Source organism: Siniperca chuatsi, linkage group LG16, assembly GCF_020085105.1.
Source record: "Siniperca chuatsi isolate FFG_IHB_CAS linkage group LG16, ASM2008510v1, whole genome shotgun sequence".
NCBI classification, from domain to species: domain Eukaryota; kingdom Metazoa; phylum Chordata; class Actinopteri; order Centrarchiformes; family Sinipercidae; genus Siniperca; species Siniperca chuatsi.
In genome coordinates this window covers 6,993,770-7,008,832 of record NC_058057.1, presented here as the reverse complement: position 1 = coordinate 7,008,832, position 15,063 = coordinate 6,993,770, and the positions used below count along the sequence as shown (strand labels likewise).

At 39.9% G+C, this 15,063-nt stretch overlaps 1 protein-coding gene across 2 annotated transcripts; it reads left to right on the top strand.

Moving 5' to 3' along the window:
- The first annotated feature begins 5,590 nt into the window (after positions 1-5,590).
- si:ch211-63o20.7 (Serine/threonine-protein kinase pdik1l-B-like) lies at positions 5,591-13,226 on the top strand. 2 transcript variants are annotated; one of them, XM_044170368.1, is made up of 4 exons: positions 5,591-5,783; positions 6,301-7,078; positions 7,567-7,792; positions 11,359-13,226. In XM_044170368.1, exons 2-4 carry the CDS (start codon positions 6,329-6,331, stop codon positions 11,601-11,603), a joined length of 1,221 nt encoding a protein of 406 aa, XP_044026303.1. In that variant the 5' UTR covers positions 5,591-5,783; positions 6,301-6,328; the 3' UTR covers positions 11,604-13,226. The 2 variants fall into 2 exon arrangements, with proteins under 2 accessions (XP_044026303.1, XP_044026301.1); XM_044170366.1 differs by having other exon boundaries at positions 5,592-5,783; positions 6,298-7,078.
- Positions 13,227-15,063: the final 1,837 nt, after the last annotated feature.

The following is a 15,063-nucleotide window of genomic DNA, read 5'->3' as shown; positions in this document are numbered from 1 at the left end:
CATGCCTCCTCTGAGGCTTCTTATAATGGCACACCCCTTCCCTCCTGGCTCAACCCTCCAATCCCCCCCCCCCCTCCCTTCCCCTGCATATCACCATTCACATCACCATAGAGGAGAGCTAGAGAGAGGGGTGGATTCCCCCATTCGGTTACGCACAAACCCCGGACAGACACACAAACCATGGCACCTCGCTGACGTAGGAGGCATTGCCTACGCCACCGGTTTCGTCTTCATTGAGCCAACTAATGGTGCTCTAAAAATACGCATCATCCACCATGAGATTGATCCAGAATTCCTATGTTTAAGGGGTCCATAAAACCCATAACCTCTATGCCAACCTGCTGCCAAGGTCGGGGAAACAATAGTACTTAGAATCAGATGTTTATTCTAGAAATGCAAGTTGAGTACAAGTGATGAAAGCAGTGCCATGGAGATGACCATGGATCAATAAGGTTGTTTGTGCTGGGACAGAGAAAAACAGCAAGCCTTTTTTTGCTGGTGGTGAGGCACACCTGAATAGGAGACTTTATTCTTCTTGTGAATGAAAGAATGAACAATGTAGAGCAGGGCAGTCAATGGATAGAGCATACAGCCAGCCTGGGTCTGCAGACAGGAGGTTGCTATGAGTCATGCAGGAGATTTGGGGATGGAAAACAAGACCTGCCCCAAAGTCCCGAGAGCTTTCTCCGTAGACTATGGTCTATAATACATGTTGAGTGTTCAGTTAAGGTGATGATGATGATGTTAACCAGAAGAAGAACAATGGAGATTAAGCAAATAGGACAGAAACAATTGAAATATACTCGATATTTTTGTAGCAACAATGCATCAAATGACAATGTGAAAACAATGTGACAATGTTAAAGGTGTCACTCGTAGTGATGAACCTACAGAGAACTATCACCTGAATCTGCAGCTCCCCTCTGCTTTACGGAGCTTTATCGTGAGTTTCAGTTCATTGTTTAACTGTTAATTGTTTAGTAACATTACTGTTTTGGTTCACTCTCACAGCTCTCATGGCATTGTTTTCGGCCACAGCAGGCTGTTTTCTAAAAAACCCCCTGTACACTACCTGCTCAGCACCAAATGGCAGACAGACACAGTTAGAGACTAGCCGGAGAACATAGTGGAGCAATTAGCAGCTAAAGAGCCAGATATTCGCCGCAGGAGTTGGTAGAGACCAAAGACAGAGCTAAAGGAGAGTGAATATTGGACTTATATTAGTCAAGTGGCAAGAAACATGACTCCAAATGAATGCTAATGTTGCTCTGTAACTGCTGTATGTGTAAATAAGAAACTGTTTGCAAACAAGTTCGCCAAAAGGTGACGATATGTCAGTGTTGTGTTCACAACTTGTTTCCGCTGCCCCTAAGTGGCCAAAATTAGTAACTACTTATTGCAGGTATTGCTAATGTCATCGTGCTAACATGACACAATAACAATGATAACATGCTGGTGTTTAGCAGGTATAATGATTAGTACGTTTACCATCTTAGTTTAGAATGTTAGCATGCTGAGATATGGGATCAGGCAATCATCAAAGTCATTAGGCTACACTGTCTGAGAACCATGAATGTCTGTACAACATTTTGTGCCCGTCCATCTAGTAGATGGAGAGATATTTCACGAGATAAGTGAAAACTTATGACCTGCTGGTGGCGCTAGAGAAAAAGTCAGGGAATCACCAGAGCCATTAGGATTCATCCTCTGGGGACCATGAATGTTTGTACCAAACTTCAGGCAATCGATCCGATAGTTGTCGAAACATTTCACAACAAACCAAAATTATCAAACTCATAGTTTGGGGATCACCAAAGTCAGTGTGATTCACCCTCTTAGGAACATGAATGTCTGTACAAAATTTCATGGCAATTCTTTTAAAAATTGTTGAGATATTTCAGTCTAGACCAAAGTTTTGGACCAACCAACCAACCGTCCGAGCCACATTGCAATTCCTAGAGCCATGTGGCTAAAAACTAACAGCTCAGTAGCAATTGATCGTTAGTACATGTGATGGAAATAACAATGATTATGTCTCTGATAATAACAATAGCCACAGCAAAAACCTACTTTTTTTGGTCTTGAAGTTACACTTCAAATTCAACTCCCTCCTCATCATGGCTGACATTAGCTTTGGCTCCCTGTAAAAGTGTGAATGCTGGCCCTGAACCTGTGTGAGGTCTGATAGTGATGGATGAATTGGGTACATAGACAGAGCCCTCGGTGAGGCTGAGATAAGGAGCACAGAAGAACAAGCATCCGTTGAGGGGGGCCTGTCTGTCATTGATATCGCTGTTATCCACTGGCTGTCCAGCGTTCACAAACGCTTCCTCTGGTAGCCAGGAGCCAGTGATTACCTTGATGACAGAGAAGGTCATGCTTAACTTGGCACCACATCACATTAAAACCTTGTAAGTCCAGTTTTGGTATGGATGATTTGTAAATTTTCTTGTAGATGTCATGAGCATGAAGCCATTAAAATCCAGTGCACACCTGTTTTGTTTCAAAATTTGGGGTAGTCAATCTGAAAATATAAGTTTTTCCCAATTTATTAAAAAATGTGAGGGTTTCATCAGACACTAGCGAGTACGTTTGTTTTCTCACATACACCCTAAGGTTTTGTCACAGGTTGCTCTTTTGTCGCTGTTGTTGAGGTTTTTGTGATTCACATGATCTGTAAAATGTATTTTAAGGGAGAATATTATCATATTATTTCCACGGATAATCTTTAAAAAATAATACATATTTCTGGCATGGAGTGGAGCCCAAGCCATTCAAATGGTGAAAAAACTGTGTTGTCTAAGATCAAGCTTTAATCATTCAGTAATTCTCCACAAGGATTAGAAACGCATATAACTTTCTATAGAAATGTGTAATTGGTTTCCAAACAGCCATATCACAACATTAAAGCTTTGATTTGTATGAATAGAAACGTGATAAATAATTATGCTTATCAGCACTTCAATCAATTATCCCTTTACCATGAATCAGAGAATGATGAATAAATTGCTTTAATAAGAAAGACACAACACCTAGGTGCTGTACTAGATATTGCACAGCGTTTTATATGCACCATTTTAGAAATTTGAAGAGAATGATAGCTGGCATAAAAGCAGAACTTATTATGCAATCAGTATAAATGTATTATCTGTCCTAAGAGAGTTCCCTATAATGAACTCTATTTTCCAATAAACAGTAGTAAGCACTTGGCAGTATTTCCCTAAATTTGCATGTACATAAATTTACATATACAGTACATTCCATTCTTTTGATTTAATGGCTGTTATACTTTTATTTCCTACACTAACAACAAGATTTATAAGATTTTTTTAGAGCCCAAAGTGGTTCTAAGGATGAAAAAAATGCTAACTGGTTGCTGGTGGACTCCCTGTCAAAAGAGTTTGTGGAACTCACAGACAGCTGCAACCAAAAATGACCAGTATTTGAGTCCACTGTTCATTTCAAGCTGAACGCCTCGTCTCCTCTCCATCTCATCCAGTTGAGGTGTTTTATCGTCCTCCTCCACAATGAAACCCAATGATGTGAAACCAAGGAAGTCTCTGTGTGCGTGAGGGGGGGGGTTCTGCAGGGTTTATGGCGGCTCGGGGCTTTCACCTGTAAAGACACAAATGACTGTTACTAACAGCAGGGCCGAAAATAAATTTAGCCTGTAAAAGAATTACATTTCCATCCCAAAAGCCATTTAAAATTACATGGAAGAAGAATTACGCCTCTGCTAGGAAAATCTGCAGTGTCAACCACCAAAAAAGTTTTATTTCAGCGTAAGCATTCGGTGAGACATACCGCAGTATTTCATGTGTTTGTATATATCGATCTCATTGCATAACTCCCTTCAGATATTTTCTTTTACCAAGGGTTATCTGCAACCAGAAAAAGCACTTTATTTCTCATAAAACTGTAATGTAAAGACATTGGGTTTACACAATAAAGACATGAGGATGGTGGTAGACAATGTGGCAGACTTCCCCATGAAAAGATAGCTTACTGAGGAAGAAAATCATCATTTATAAAAGAGTGACTGCTGTGAAATTGAGTACGGGATGCTGAGAAGATGTTTACTCTTTGTGTGGGGGGAGTGCAGGATAGACCTCAGGATTAAATGCAAGGGTTTTGACCTCAATCAAGGAAATAATTACTGTTGCCCCTCCTATTGGTGGACTCCATAATTAGCAAGCAAAGCCTCCACAGAAACACAATTTGTCTGAAAACAGAGGTGATTAAACCTATAATTCTTTTTTCTTCTTTGTCAGGAAATTCAATTCTGGCTCCTTTGTGTGGTTCCCACAATATATTTCCTAATAAATTCTCCAGCCAGAATGCACTCTACATTATGTCCAATGTCTGCTTCCAGATATCTGTCAAAGCAAGTGAGATATGATAATAGAATAGAGGGCATTTGCTTCAAGATAAAAATGAGTCAAGTGTGACTGACTCCATCTTCCTCAAGTAATGTAGAGTATTCATGATTGGCATCACTGATAAAAGCTATGGACCACATAAGCAAGCACCCGCACCCGCACGTCAAAGCTGTTCTTTTCTTTCAGAGTGCTTCAGTGTAATGAATCACCATGTTTCCTATTATATTCTCTCAGAAGAACAAACACACACACACACACACACACACACACACCAATGCTGTTATCTGTCATCACCACTGTTGCTGCTCTTCCACCAAAAAACAGTCGATACTGATTCAGCACCCACTCATTGTGCGTGTGTGTATAGGAGTGTGTGCGTGTTTTGTTCATAAGGTTCTTTGTGAATAAATGGGACTGTAGCAATGATGGAAGTTTGGTGTTTTTGCATTTTCAGTACTTTTTTGTCAAATTAAATGGCTTGATTACAAAACTGCCCCAGCTTATAATAGACTACTGATTCAGATGTATCACTATAGTAAGGCATTCTCAGCACTATCATGTTTTTTACAAAATGCTTGTCAGTAATGAAAACCGAGAACCCACTGAAGCATATATTTGAATCTACCAAAATAGGCGAAAATACTTCCGGCCACGTACTAACATTACTTATTTTCCCTCTGAGCAATTTAACCTACTGAATGGCCAACTGTCTGATAGTTCTTCAAAATACGGTAAAATTATAACATTTCATTTTGTGATATTTTAAATACAAATAATGTGAGAAACATTAACGTGGCTATTTGTAACTACGGTGCATATAAAATTGTATGTTTCCATGGTGATTATGATAAGACACAGATGCTAATATCGGCTAATGTCCTCACTTTTGACTGACTGACACGCCTGGCAAGCCTTGCCGCTTGAACACTGCGTCATTCAACATTGTATTTGAGCTAATATCAATACTGTGTTAAAATATGTTGTTATCCCTTAAAATAAATGATTCATTGACTACTTTCATTCCTTCTGAAACCAATAGTCTGTTTCCATACCTTTAAAAATCATTCAACATAACTGTTATAGTACGTGACAATTTCCTCAGTTGCAACCTATGTTGGCTTAGACATTCGAATCTTATTGCACGCTACAGCTTTGCTATCAACCAATCACAACACGCGACTGAATTGCCATAGCCAATCACGATGCACGTACACACAGAGCGGGACGTTGTGAATTTAGACACGGAAGTTTTTCGCATTTGTTGTTCTGCTATTTTACCTCAGCTGTTGATCAACAATAAAAAAAATCCAGATTCGTTGAATATTGTGCGAAACGGCTTGCCAATCAACCAGATTGCAGACTGAAGTCGATTCATTGCTGGTAATGTAAACTGAAGTCTTGTGGGTAAGTTTGAAATCACATTAACGAGAGCTCATCTGAAGCAAGAGCTTTATGTTTTGCTTCCCTTTTAAACTAACGCCAGTGTGGCTACAGACAGCGCCATGTTATATTAATTCACTAACTAACTTCATATGGTCCCGAGGCCACTTTGAAAATTGAAGTTATTGTTTGTATACAAAATTTTGTCTCAATTGTTAACTTCAACAAGGTAGAAAAGATTAGTTATTTTGGGACTAGTAACGTTAGCTAATGTTACTAACGTTAGCTCTAGCACATAACGGTACAGTAAGGTTAGTTGTGAAGTGTAACGTAGAATCCCAGCTGAGTTTAAATAAGCATCCCCGGCTTAATTTTTGGGCTCCTGTTATAACGTAAACTTACAAAGGTAGGGACAGTCTGTTGTAGCTAAACATTTGCCAGTTACACTGTTAATACTAGACACTCACTTAACATTTGTGGACGTTAACGCTACGTGTCATTTTTATCATGCTAACCGTAGTTATTTTATTTTTGCTAGCAGTCACAACTGGCCCCAGCTCCTGTGAGAGATGGAGGAGATGGAGGAGCTCTACACTTTAGAGAAGGAGGCAGGACGAGGCAGCTATGGTGTGGTCTTTGAAGGCCATATTGCCAAAACAGGACAGAGGGTGGCTATCAAGCGGCTGCCCTGCAGCAACCCAGAGTGCATTGAACTCTACCTGCAAGAGCTGTGGGCCATGAGAGCCACAGCCAAGAACCATGTCAATGTCATTGCACTCCACAGCTGCCTCTTACAGACGGGGCCAAGGAGCCTGAAGCCCCTAAAACCAGGGAAACTGCCTCTACGTCTAGTTGAGAGCGTGCTGAAGGGCAGTGTAGTCGGAGCACCACGAAGTCAAGAAAGCAATAATTCCCAGCCTAACACCCAGAGGAGGACTAACTCTGTCTCTAGACTTCAGGACAGGACCAACACCGTCCAGGCCAGGGCCAAGCTTCAGGACAAGACTAAATCAAGTGCATCTGATTCTACAACTCCACAAAGGCCTCAAAACAAAGCCAGGAAGAGACCGGCCCAGAGGGAGGAAGAGCAGCCAGGACCCCTGCGCTGCTTGGCCCTGTGGCTCGTGATGGAGTACTGTGACGGGGGTGACTTGAATCAGTACCTGCTCTCCAGGCCACCAGACTCCCAGCGTAACCACAGCGTGGTTCGACAGCTCTGCAGTGCTGTGGCCTTCCTGCATAGTCTGGGTATCACCCACCGAGACCTGAAGCCTGACAATGTGCTGGTCTGTGTGACACCAAAAGGCCCTGTTGTCAAGGTAGGCAGATTGTTATGATGTGACAATGTTTACGTCAGATACATCAGTGGCATTAACCTAGAGTCAGTACACAACTTGTTGGATTATTTTAAGGATTATTTTCATTATTGATTAATCTGTCAATTAATTTCTCGATTAATCATTTGGTCCATTAAATATCAAAAACAGTGGAAAAAGCCTATACGTTCAAATGCATTTTGTCAGATCAACAGTCCAAAACCCAAAGCTATTCAGTTTACTATCACAGAAGACAAAGAAAACCCGCAAATATTCACATTTGAGAAGCTGGAATCAGAAAATATTTAACATTTTGACTTAAAATTATTAATGATAAATACCACATCAGGCATCAGGACATTGTTTTTTACTCTGCCTCTTTTATATAAAGTATAGGCATAAAAGAAAAGTCATATTCTTGTGAAAAAACTTTGATGCCAACACAAAGCATACTGTAATTCTTTTTCAATTAATCTCCCTGTCCAACATAGGTGGCAGACTTTGGTCTAAGCAAGATGAGTGAAGGTCTGGTGGACGGTGACCTGACCAGGCAGCACTTCTCCTCCACCTGTGGCTCTGACTTCTACATGGCTCCAGAGGTGTGGGGTGGACTGACCTACACAGCCCAGGCAGACATCTTCTCCCTGGGTGTGATGTTCTGGGCTGTTCTGGAGAGAATCACCTTTGTGGAAGAAGGGACCACGCAGGAACAACTGGGTAAGTATACAATGGAGAGTCAAAAGAGACTAGAGACTAGACTAGAGAGACTGAGAATACCAGGTGCCTCCTTTCCTCAAAACAGTATGAGCAACCAAAGCAACATGCCAACAGATATAGATAGACTTACAATACACACCAATATGCAGTATCTTCATGTATATGGGACAGTGTTAACATGTTGGGTAACACATCAGCATAGGTGCATCATGTTATTATCATTATGTTGCTCACCAGTCAGAGCACTCACAGAAAGGTTGAGTGTGTGGTCAGGCAGGTTGATGACGCATCGCACTGAAACGAGTTTGACTTAATTAACTGGCACATATTAAAAATGTCACATACTATACATCATACATTCTTCAACCACGTATGGTACAATCATAAATCTAAATGGCAAAGACGCGAATGATTTATGGTACGTTCATTTTGATATGCATTATAGTAGCTCTATATCTTATAATACAAGCTGACAGTATGTGATTCAGCCTGTCCTACTCCAAATGTGCTGTTGTTGGCAGCATGTGAGATACCAGTTTCTGAATAATCTGGAAATGTTGCCTGCATTTACGATTGACTGATGGTAATGCAAAGATGCGGGGTTGTTGGTATTTGTGTAATTTCATTTAATTATTTGTCTTTGCCGTAAATTACTTGTCATTGCATAGAACTTTGATATAGTGAATTGGACCCATAAAGTCTGCAAAGCTCTGGCCAATTTAATATGAGCAAGGAGAAGCACTGTGCCAAGCATTCCAGTATAGCTCTGCAGAACAGCATTGAGATTTTTTTAATCTCTCTCTTTTTTTTTGTGTGTGTGTCCTATTTTGCTGTCAGAAACCCCATGCGGCCATAGCATGAGGAAGCATCTTTGTAGACGCAGGGCTCAGTTCTGCTCTGCGCTCCACTGTCAGAGAGTAATGAAATGGCTGTAATACAGATGTCTCATTTTATTCACAAAAAATGTTTCTGGAACTGACCTGGAGGCAGGGGGATATGAACCATTATCCCCAAGTATAGTGCCTGAGAACCTCCCTGAGTCCCTGATACTCCATTAGGCTGAATGAAAATGGTTATGATTGGGGGGAGAGAGGGGTTTCAGTGGATTCAAAAAAAAAAAAAAAAGGCTAAATGGAATTTAGTAGCCCCGATCACAATCCTCTTTGTCAGTGAGAAAATAGGGAGAGGCAGCTGGAGGCTTTTCTCAGACAGATAAAATGGTCCATTATTTTACTTTATCCTCTCTCAAGACCCACACACCCACACAGTTATTTGACTAGGCAGGGGAGCGGAGAGAATATAGTCAAGGAGCAAGACACAACCTCTTGTGTTTGCCCTTGTTGAAGCCCAGCGCTTGTTGGCTTTTTGCGCAGTCAGGTTAGGAAATCATCACTGGCATTTCACCAGGCCAGTTCTGCACTTGACTATAGACTTCAGCTCAAGTGTTCAGGTCAGGGTTCCGTGTCGAGCATCATCAGGGGAAAAAGACTTGTACTTGCATGACAGATGTGTTACTGTACTTACAGTGCTCCATTAGAACTCATTTGTACTCCCTAGAAAACTGAAAAAGGAGTACAAGAAAGCTTGAGATTAAGTAACAATTGATACATTTTAATTACTTTCACGGATAATCCTCTTTAATTTTGGGGGGTTGCTACATTTTAGGGATGCAACTAATGATTTAGTTTCGCCTCATTAATCTATAAAGTTTTTCGATCAATCATTTAGAATAGAAAATGTCAAATAAAGAAAAATGACCAATTTAAGTTATTGGAGCCCAAAGTTTTATCTTTCTTAATTATTCTGATCAGCAGCCAAAACCCTGAAGTATTAATTTCATAATGGTATGAAAGAAAGAAGAGGAAGCTCATCTTGGTACTTCAAATGTGCCCAACTTCTGAGGTCTAATCAAAAATGTAATTGTTATTTATTGTTTTTTGAGGTGTTTGTGAAGCTGTCACCAACTTCAACAACTAGTTTTAATTTTGTCCAGCTGTGATCAGCTCCTCCTTTTCCTTTGTGCATTGCAGTTTTTTAGTATACATACTGACTGTTTTGAGTATACTGTAATATGGCATTGGGACTCAGCTATAGGCTTTGTACATGAGCTGACATCTACTTAGGCAAAGTAAGTGTGTGGGTGTACCAGGGTTCTGTAGAGGCTTTAAAGGCGCCGTGTGGAGTTGTGAACAAAGTTTCCGTTTCCGTTACGCACCAATTGGCAGGAATCTGTTATATGCTCATATAAATCCTTGCGCGTGTGCATGAGGACAAACAAAACAGGGACACACTCATAAATACATTGCTCCATAGTGCTACTAGTGGCCAAAAACTCTACAATGACATGATAGGAACTTGGCAAATGTTAGCTTTATGTTCACAGACCAGGTAATGTTCTGTCACATTATGTTCGGGTCTATCCTGGTGCCTGCAGTTTTGGTCTTGAGCGCTTAAGTCCATCTTCAGTTGTAATCAGTTTAATCAGGGAAGTGCCCCTCTTCTGAAAAATGTCAACATGCAGTACTGTTAACCTACAGTTGATACACGCTTAATACAGCTTCACAGCGGCATTCACAGCCAACTGTGTCCCACAATTCATCAAGACCTAGTGAATAAAACCAGTCCAGTGTTTGTCTATAATGTAAATATAAGTAGATTAGCTGTCTGATAATACTAAACCAATATCATCATGGATTGGATTCATCAAGAGTATGACCCGATCTGATTGTTGGATTATGTTGACCAAATGATGATGAATGGAAAAAGTGTAAAACATTTCATTATATTGGCATGGCTATGAAATAAAAGAGTTTAGGCGATTTTTAGAGCTATAATGAATTAAAAAAAAAAATGTAGTGATGACCCATAAAGCTTAATCTAAATATATAAAAAAAGTCAGCCTCTCCCAAAGCTCAAAGAATGTGATACAGAACTGGAAATGGCATTTATTTATTTTTTTAGGAAGCTTCAAAATTTTCAGGACAAACGCTCTCGTCTTTGTTCTTGGAAAACTGGACAAATGCAATAAATCGTCTGTTTTATTTACATACAAAAGCGACACAGTTTTGGCAGAATTCAAGATGGCTATCACAAAACAATGAAAATGTCTCCTTTAACTCAATATTTATCCCAAATAGCACATCTGATTTTGTCAGCATAATAATTGTCACATTTAAGTGACATTTGTTTTTGTGTCATTTTATTTAGATAACGCCATGTATTGACATTTATTTGTTGTGTTGCTCATACGGCCTCATCTTCATACTGTGTGTTCTATGGTTTTATCATTTATTGTTAGTTGATTGTGATTGTATTGTTCCTGTTTAATAACAATGCATTCTGAGCACGAGTGTCCCCAGTGTGTTCTCAAAATCTTCCACACACTTTTTGGGCATTTGGGCTCTGTTGGCAATTACTGGAAACATGTCATACCAGTAGGCACTTGACTACTTGCAAATCCACAATCACTGAGATCAAGTGGCTCCCTGCTGTCTCTGTTGTTGCTGTCAGTCAGGACCCTCCTGCTTGATGACTTAACAGTGTCTTCCCTCGTGTTTCCTCTTTAGGTGCCTATGTGTGTAAGGGTCGCTCAGGCTGGTTGATGCCGCTGGGGGAAGCTTTGTGGGAGAATGCCGACCTCCAGCTGTGTATCCCTATGAAGTTTAAGAGAGCACCCCCGCTGCCACCCCCTCCTGGTCCAGCCATGTGCACCCTGCTTTCAGACATGCTCGCCTCAAACCCGGATTCTCGGCCCCCAGCGGACCAGCTGGAGGCCAGAGTGCGCTCTGCTCTGAAAGAGGACTCCCACTAACAGAAAGTGCTCTTAAGAGACCATAATGGCTATAACCACTATAGCCACTACATGGAAATATTGTCTGTGGAGCCCCTAACTGCAGCGTTTCTTACATGTGTAAACAATAGCCACTTTGCTGCCACAGGGAAGTGGGGATAAGAAATATGTATGATTATATGGGATTGTGGGTGCTATTTTTGTCACAGAAACAGAGGCTCAGTTCATAAACTGTGTAGGAAGCCAAATAAAGGGGAAAAAAGGGATGAACTAGAAGAGGTCTATTCAAGCCCCTGACTGCACTGCAGACAAAACATGCAATGATATTCAAACAAGTCCATATAGAGATCTAGTGGGACTTAACTCAAGCTGTATTTGATGTAAGCACCATGCTGTTGCTGGCCTTGAATGCTTGACATAGAAAATCAATATGGCTGATATGAAATGCAAGGGGTTACTGCTACTGCTTTTTATCTGGGTCTGCAGCGTCTTGGTGACTCCCCATTATCTCATTTTTATTTCGGGTGTTAATTTTGACCTGATTTGTGGACAATGAGCTTCTTACTTGTTGAATAGTGTAGCTAACGTAAGTCTAATGTAAGTCTTTTGTGCTGATTATCTTACCCAAATGTTTCCACCACGCATTGATGTAGCATGGATCTAACAGTTCACTGGGCCTCTAGTCTTAAATATGTAAAGTGAATGACCAAAAAAATAGAAAACACTTGTCCATCGTAATAGTCCTGTAATAAATACCTTTGTGACACTAATAAATAAATCTTAATTGTTGTTGACCCTGTGTCAGCAACAGGCGTCGATTGAGTAGTAGTAGTAGTAGCCGTAGTTTGTGGTGTTTTTCCTCCAAATACATTGAGTAATTAAGGCGGACATTATATATTACGAACACCTCTCTATATAATGCAGTCTAATGCAACACCACCACAAAGTACATCCTCAAAATATACGATAGATTTGTGTCAACATACTTTAAATACAGCAGTATTTATTGCAGGGCTAACTTCGTACAGGCGTTTGTATTTATATGCTTTCTGTATATTTAAATTTGTTTCTTGCAAGAATGCTTCTTAAGAGATGTTGATTTATGTCATATTTGTTCTACACATGAATTTAAATATGGCTTGAAAATGTATATTTTGTTTGTAAGGGTTTCTTATTTTAAAATCTTTCCTTGTCATTTCACCAGTTTGCTTTGAGTCAGTAACATTTATGGATGTTGTCTTTTTTATATAAGTAATAAGTAAGTATAGAGGATTTTGAAAGTTAAGTCTATGTTACTGTGTGAGCATTTGTGTGATACCTGCACTGAAAACTAAAAGATATAGCAGCATGAGGCTCACAGTGACTAACGATCACTAATATACCACCCCCTCATGAACAGGAAATTAAAGCCGGGCATTAGGATTGTTGCTGATCATATCTATGCTGAGTCCACAGCATTTATTACTGGTCATCAGTCTTAATCATTGACAGTCCATATCTTAGATTGCTATTTATTTCTGATTTTTTTTTTTTTTTTTTTTTTTTGCTCACATGCCTGAAAAAATGGGTATGTATTATAATATGAATTGTGTCCAGAAACCCTTTTTAAATGTAATTTAAATAAACATGAAATTGTAACTTGTATTTGATGAGTAGGAACATGACTGTTATTATGTAGTTTTGCTGAAGTGGGGATAGTGACCCATAAAAAAGTCCTTCATAATATAACATAAATGTAACCATCCTCCCACCTATTTTCTCAGCCTGTCGTTGTGATAAGAATACTGATCTCAGCGGTGTCTGTGATGTGGACATCAGAGGGACAAGTGGCGATTTAAGCTAGTGAGCCCAGCTCAATGAGGTTGTCTTTGACAGATCTGTGACCTTTACTGGTGCGAGTGACTCCTCACGCTCTGCTGGCCAGCTAATAGCTCACTCAATGTTCACTTCTCAAGAGAGTATTGAAGAATTGATAGTACAGAAGTTTAGGGTGGAATGTGTTACAAATAAGATGGGAAAATGTCTTCATACTTATTTGTGATTGGCATATTTGGATCTGATGACTGATTCAGAAGATTATATAGGTTGAGATTTTGTCTTTCTTAATACAATACTTATATGCCCATGTGTGCATTTCAAGAATTCCATTAGTCATTCGTCCTGTCAAAACTGGCTGTGAAGTGATTACATTGAAGCGTGACTTCAATGTAAGCGATTGGGAACAAAATCCACAGTCCTTGTTTGGTGCAAAAGTGCTTAAGTTCAGCCAAAGCTAGTATGAGGCTTCAGCAGTCTGAGTTAGTCAAATCAAGTAGGTATTTTCCCAAAGTTACGGTCTTTTCGAGTACGAAATTCCATCACTGAGCTACATGGAGCGATAGTAACATTAAGAGGGAGTTCTCAGGACAGTGCTTGGTGCTTTAAAGGCTTGACATGATAATTTTCTCACAAATTAAGGTCTGTCTCATGTTGTAACTTAAAATAACACGTCTACAACCATACTAGCTCTGTGAGGCTACGTTTAAGGCACAGTGGTGCTTTGGGCTAAATGCTTTGCTATAATGCTCAGAGCAACCAAGCTAACATACTGATGCTTAGCAGATACAGTGTTTGCCTTGTTCACCATTTTAGTTTAGCGTGTTAACATACTAAAATTAGGCTTATGGGAATGTTAGTTGAATTAGTTTTGCAGGTATTTGGCAAATAAAAATTTTGACCTTATGATGGCACCAGATGAAAAGTCGGAGAATCACCAAAGTCAGTAGGATTCATCCTCTGGGGACCATGAATGTCCATAGACTGTAAAATAAGACTGACAGACTAACATTGCCATTCACAGAGCCACGCTGCTAGCATGGCTAAAAATGATGCAATTCCAAGCAGGGTTCTAAGCAAATACACTTAACTTAATCTGTGCTACACTGACTTGTATACACTACCCATTGGCTATGATGGACCACTTTGTCCAGTACCAATATATTAAGAGGAATCATTTCATGGTAATACCACTATTTTGAGTCTGCACCTCTGAGTATTAACATTTATTTTAACTAAGTATATTTAAATAGCTTACATAAAAGTGGTGACTACTAGTGCTATCTGTCATACACAATAAAGTATCCATTCCAGACTTTTACAACTTAAGTAGTTAGACTTAGACTGATGATGATCGTTTACATTATTTACAACAATGAACTGAAATCAGATAATGCATACATTTGGGGAGGAGTAGAATATGTACAGCATCAACACACCTAGATCCTTTTTCTCTCCTTTTACTCTGATCATTTTTGTAGACAAGTCCTGTAACCTTCACTTTAGTAGAGTTTAACTGAACCTGCTATGCTTCTGCTTATGTTGCAGTGAAGATTAGACCAAACTTTGCCTTCTCTACAGCACAAATCAGCTCGGAGCAGACTCAGCGAGTGTGAGCGGAGGGAAAGTCCTTTCAGATTTCACAATTGATAGCAGGAGTGAGCAA

Excerpts from the sequence above, each read along its gene's own strand:
- si:ch211-63o20.7 (XM_044170368.1), top strand. The coding sequence starts at position 6,329 with ATGGAGGAGATGGAGGAGCTCTACACTTTAGAGAAGGAGGCAGGACGA. Across the intron at positions 7,079-7,566 it reads CAAAAGGCCCTGTTGTCAAG|GTGGCAGACTTTGGTCTAAG; the intron begins GTAGGCAGATTG and ends TGTCCAACATAG. Across the intron at positions 7,793-11,358 it reads GACCACGCAGGAACAACTGG|GTGCCTATGTGTGTAAGGGT; the intron begins GTAAGTATACAA and ends TTTCCTCTTTAG.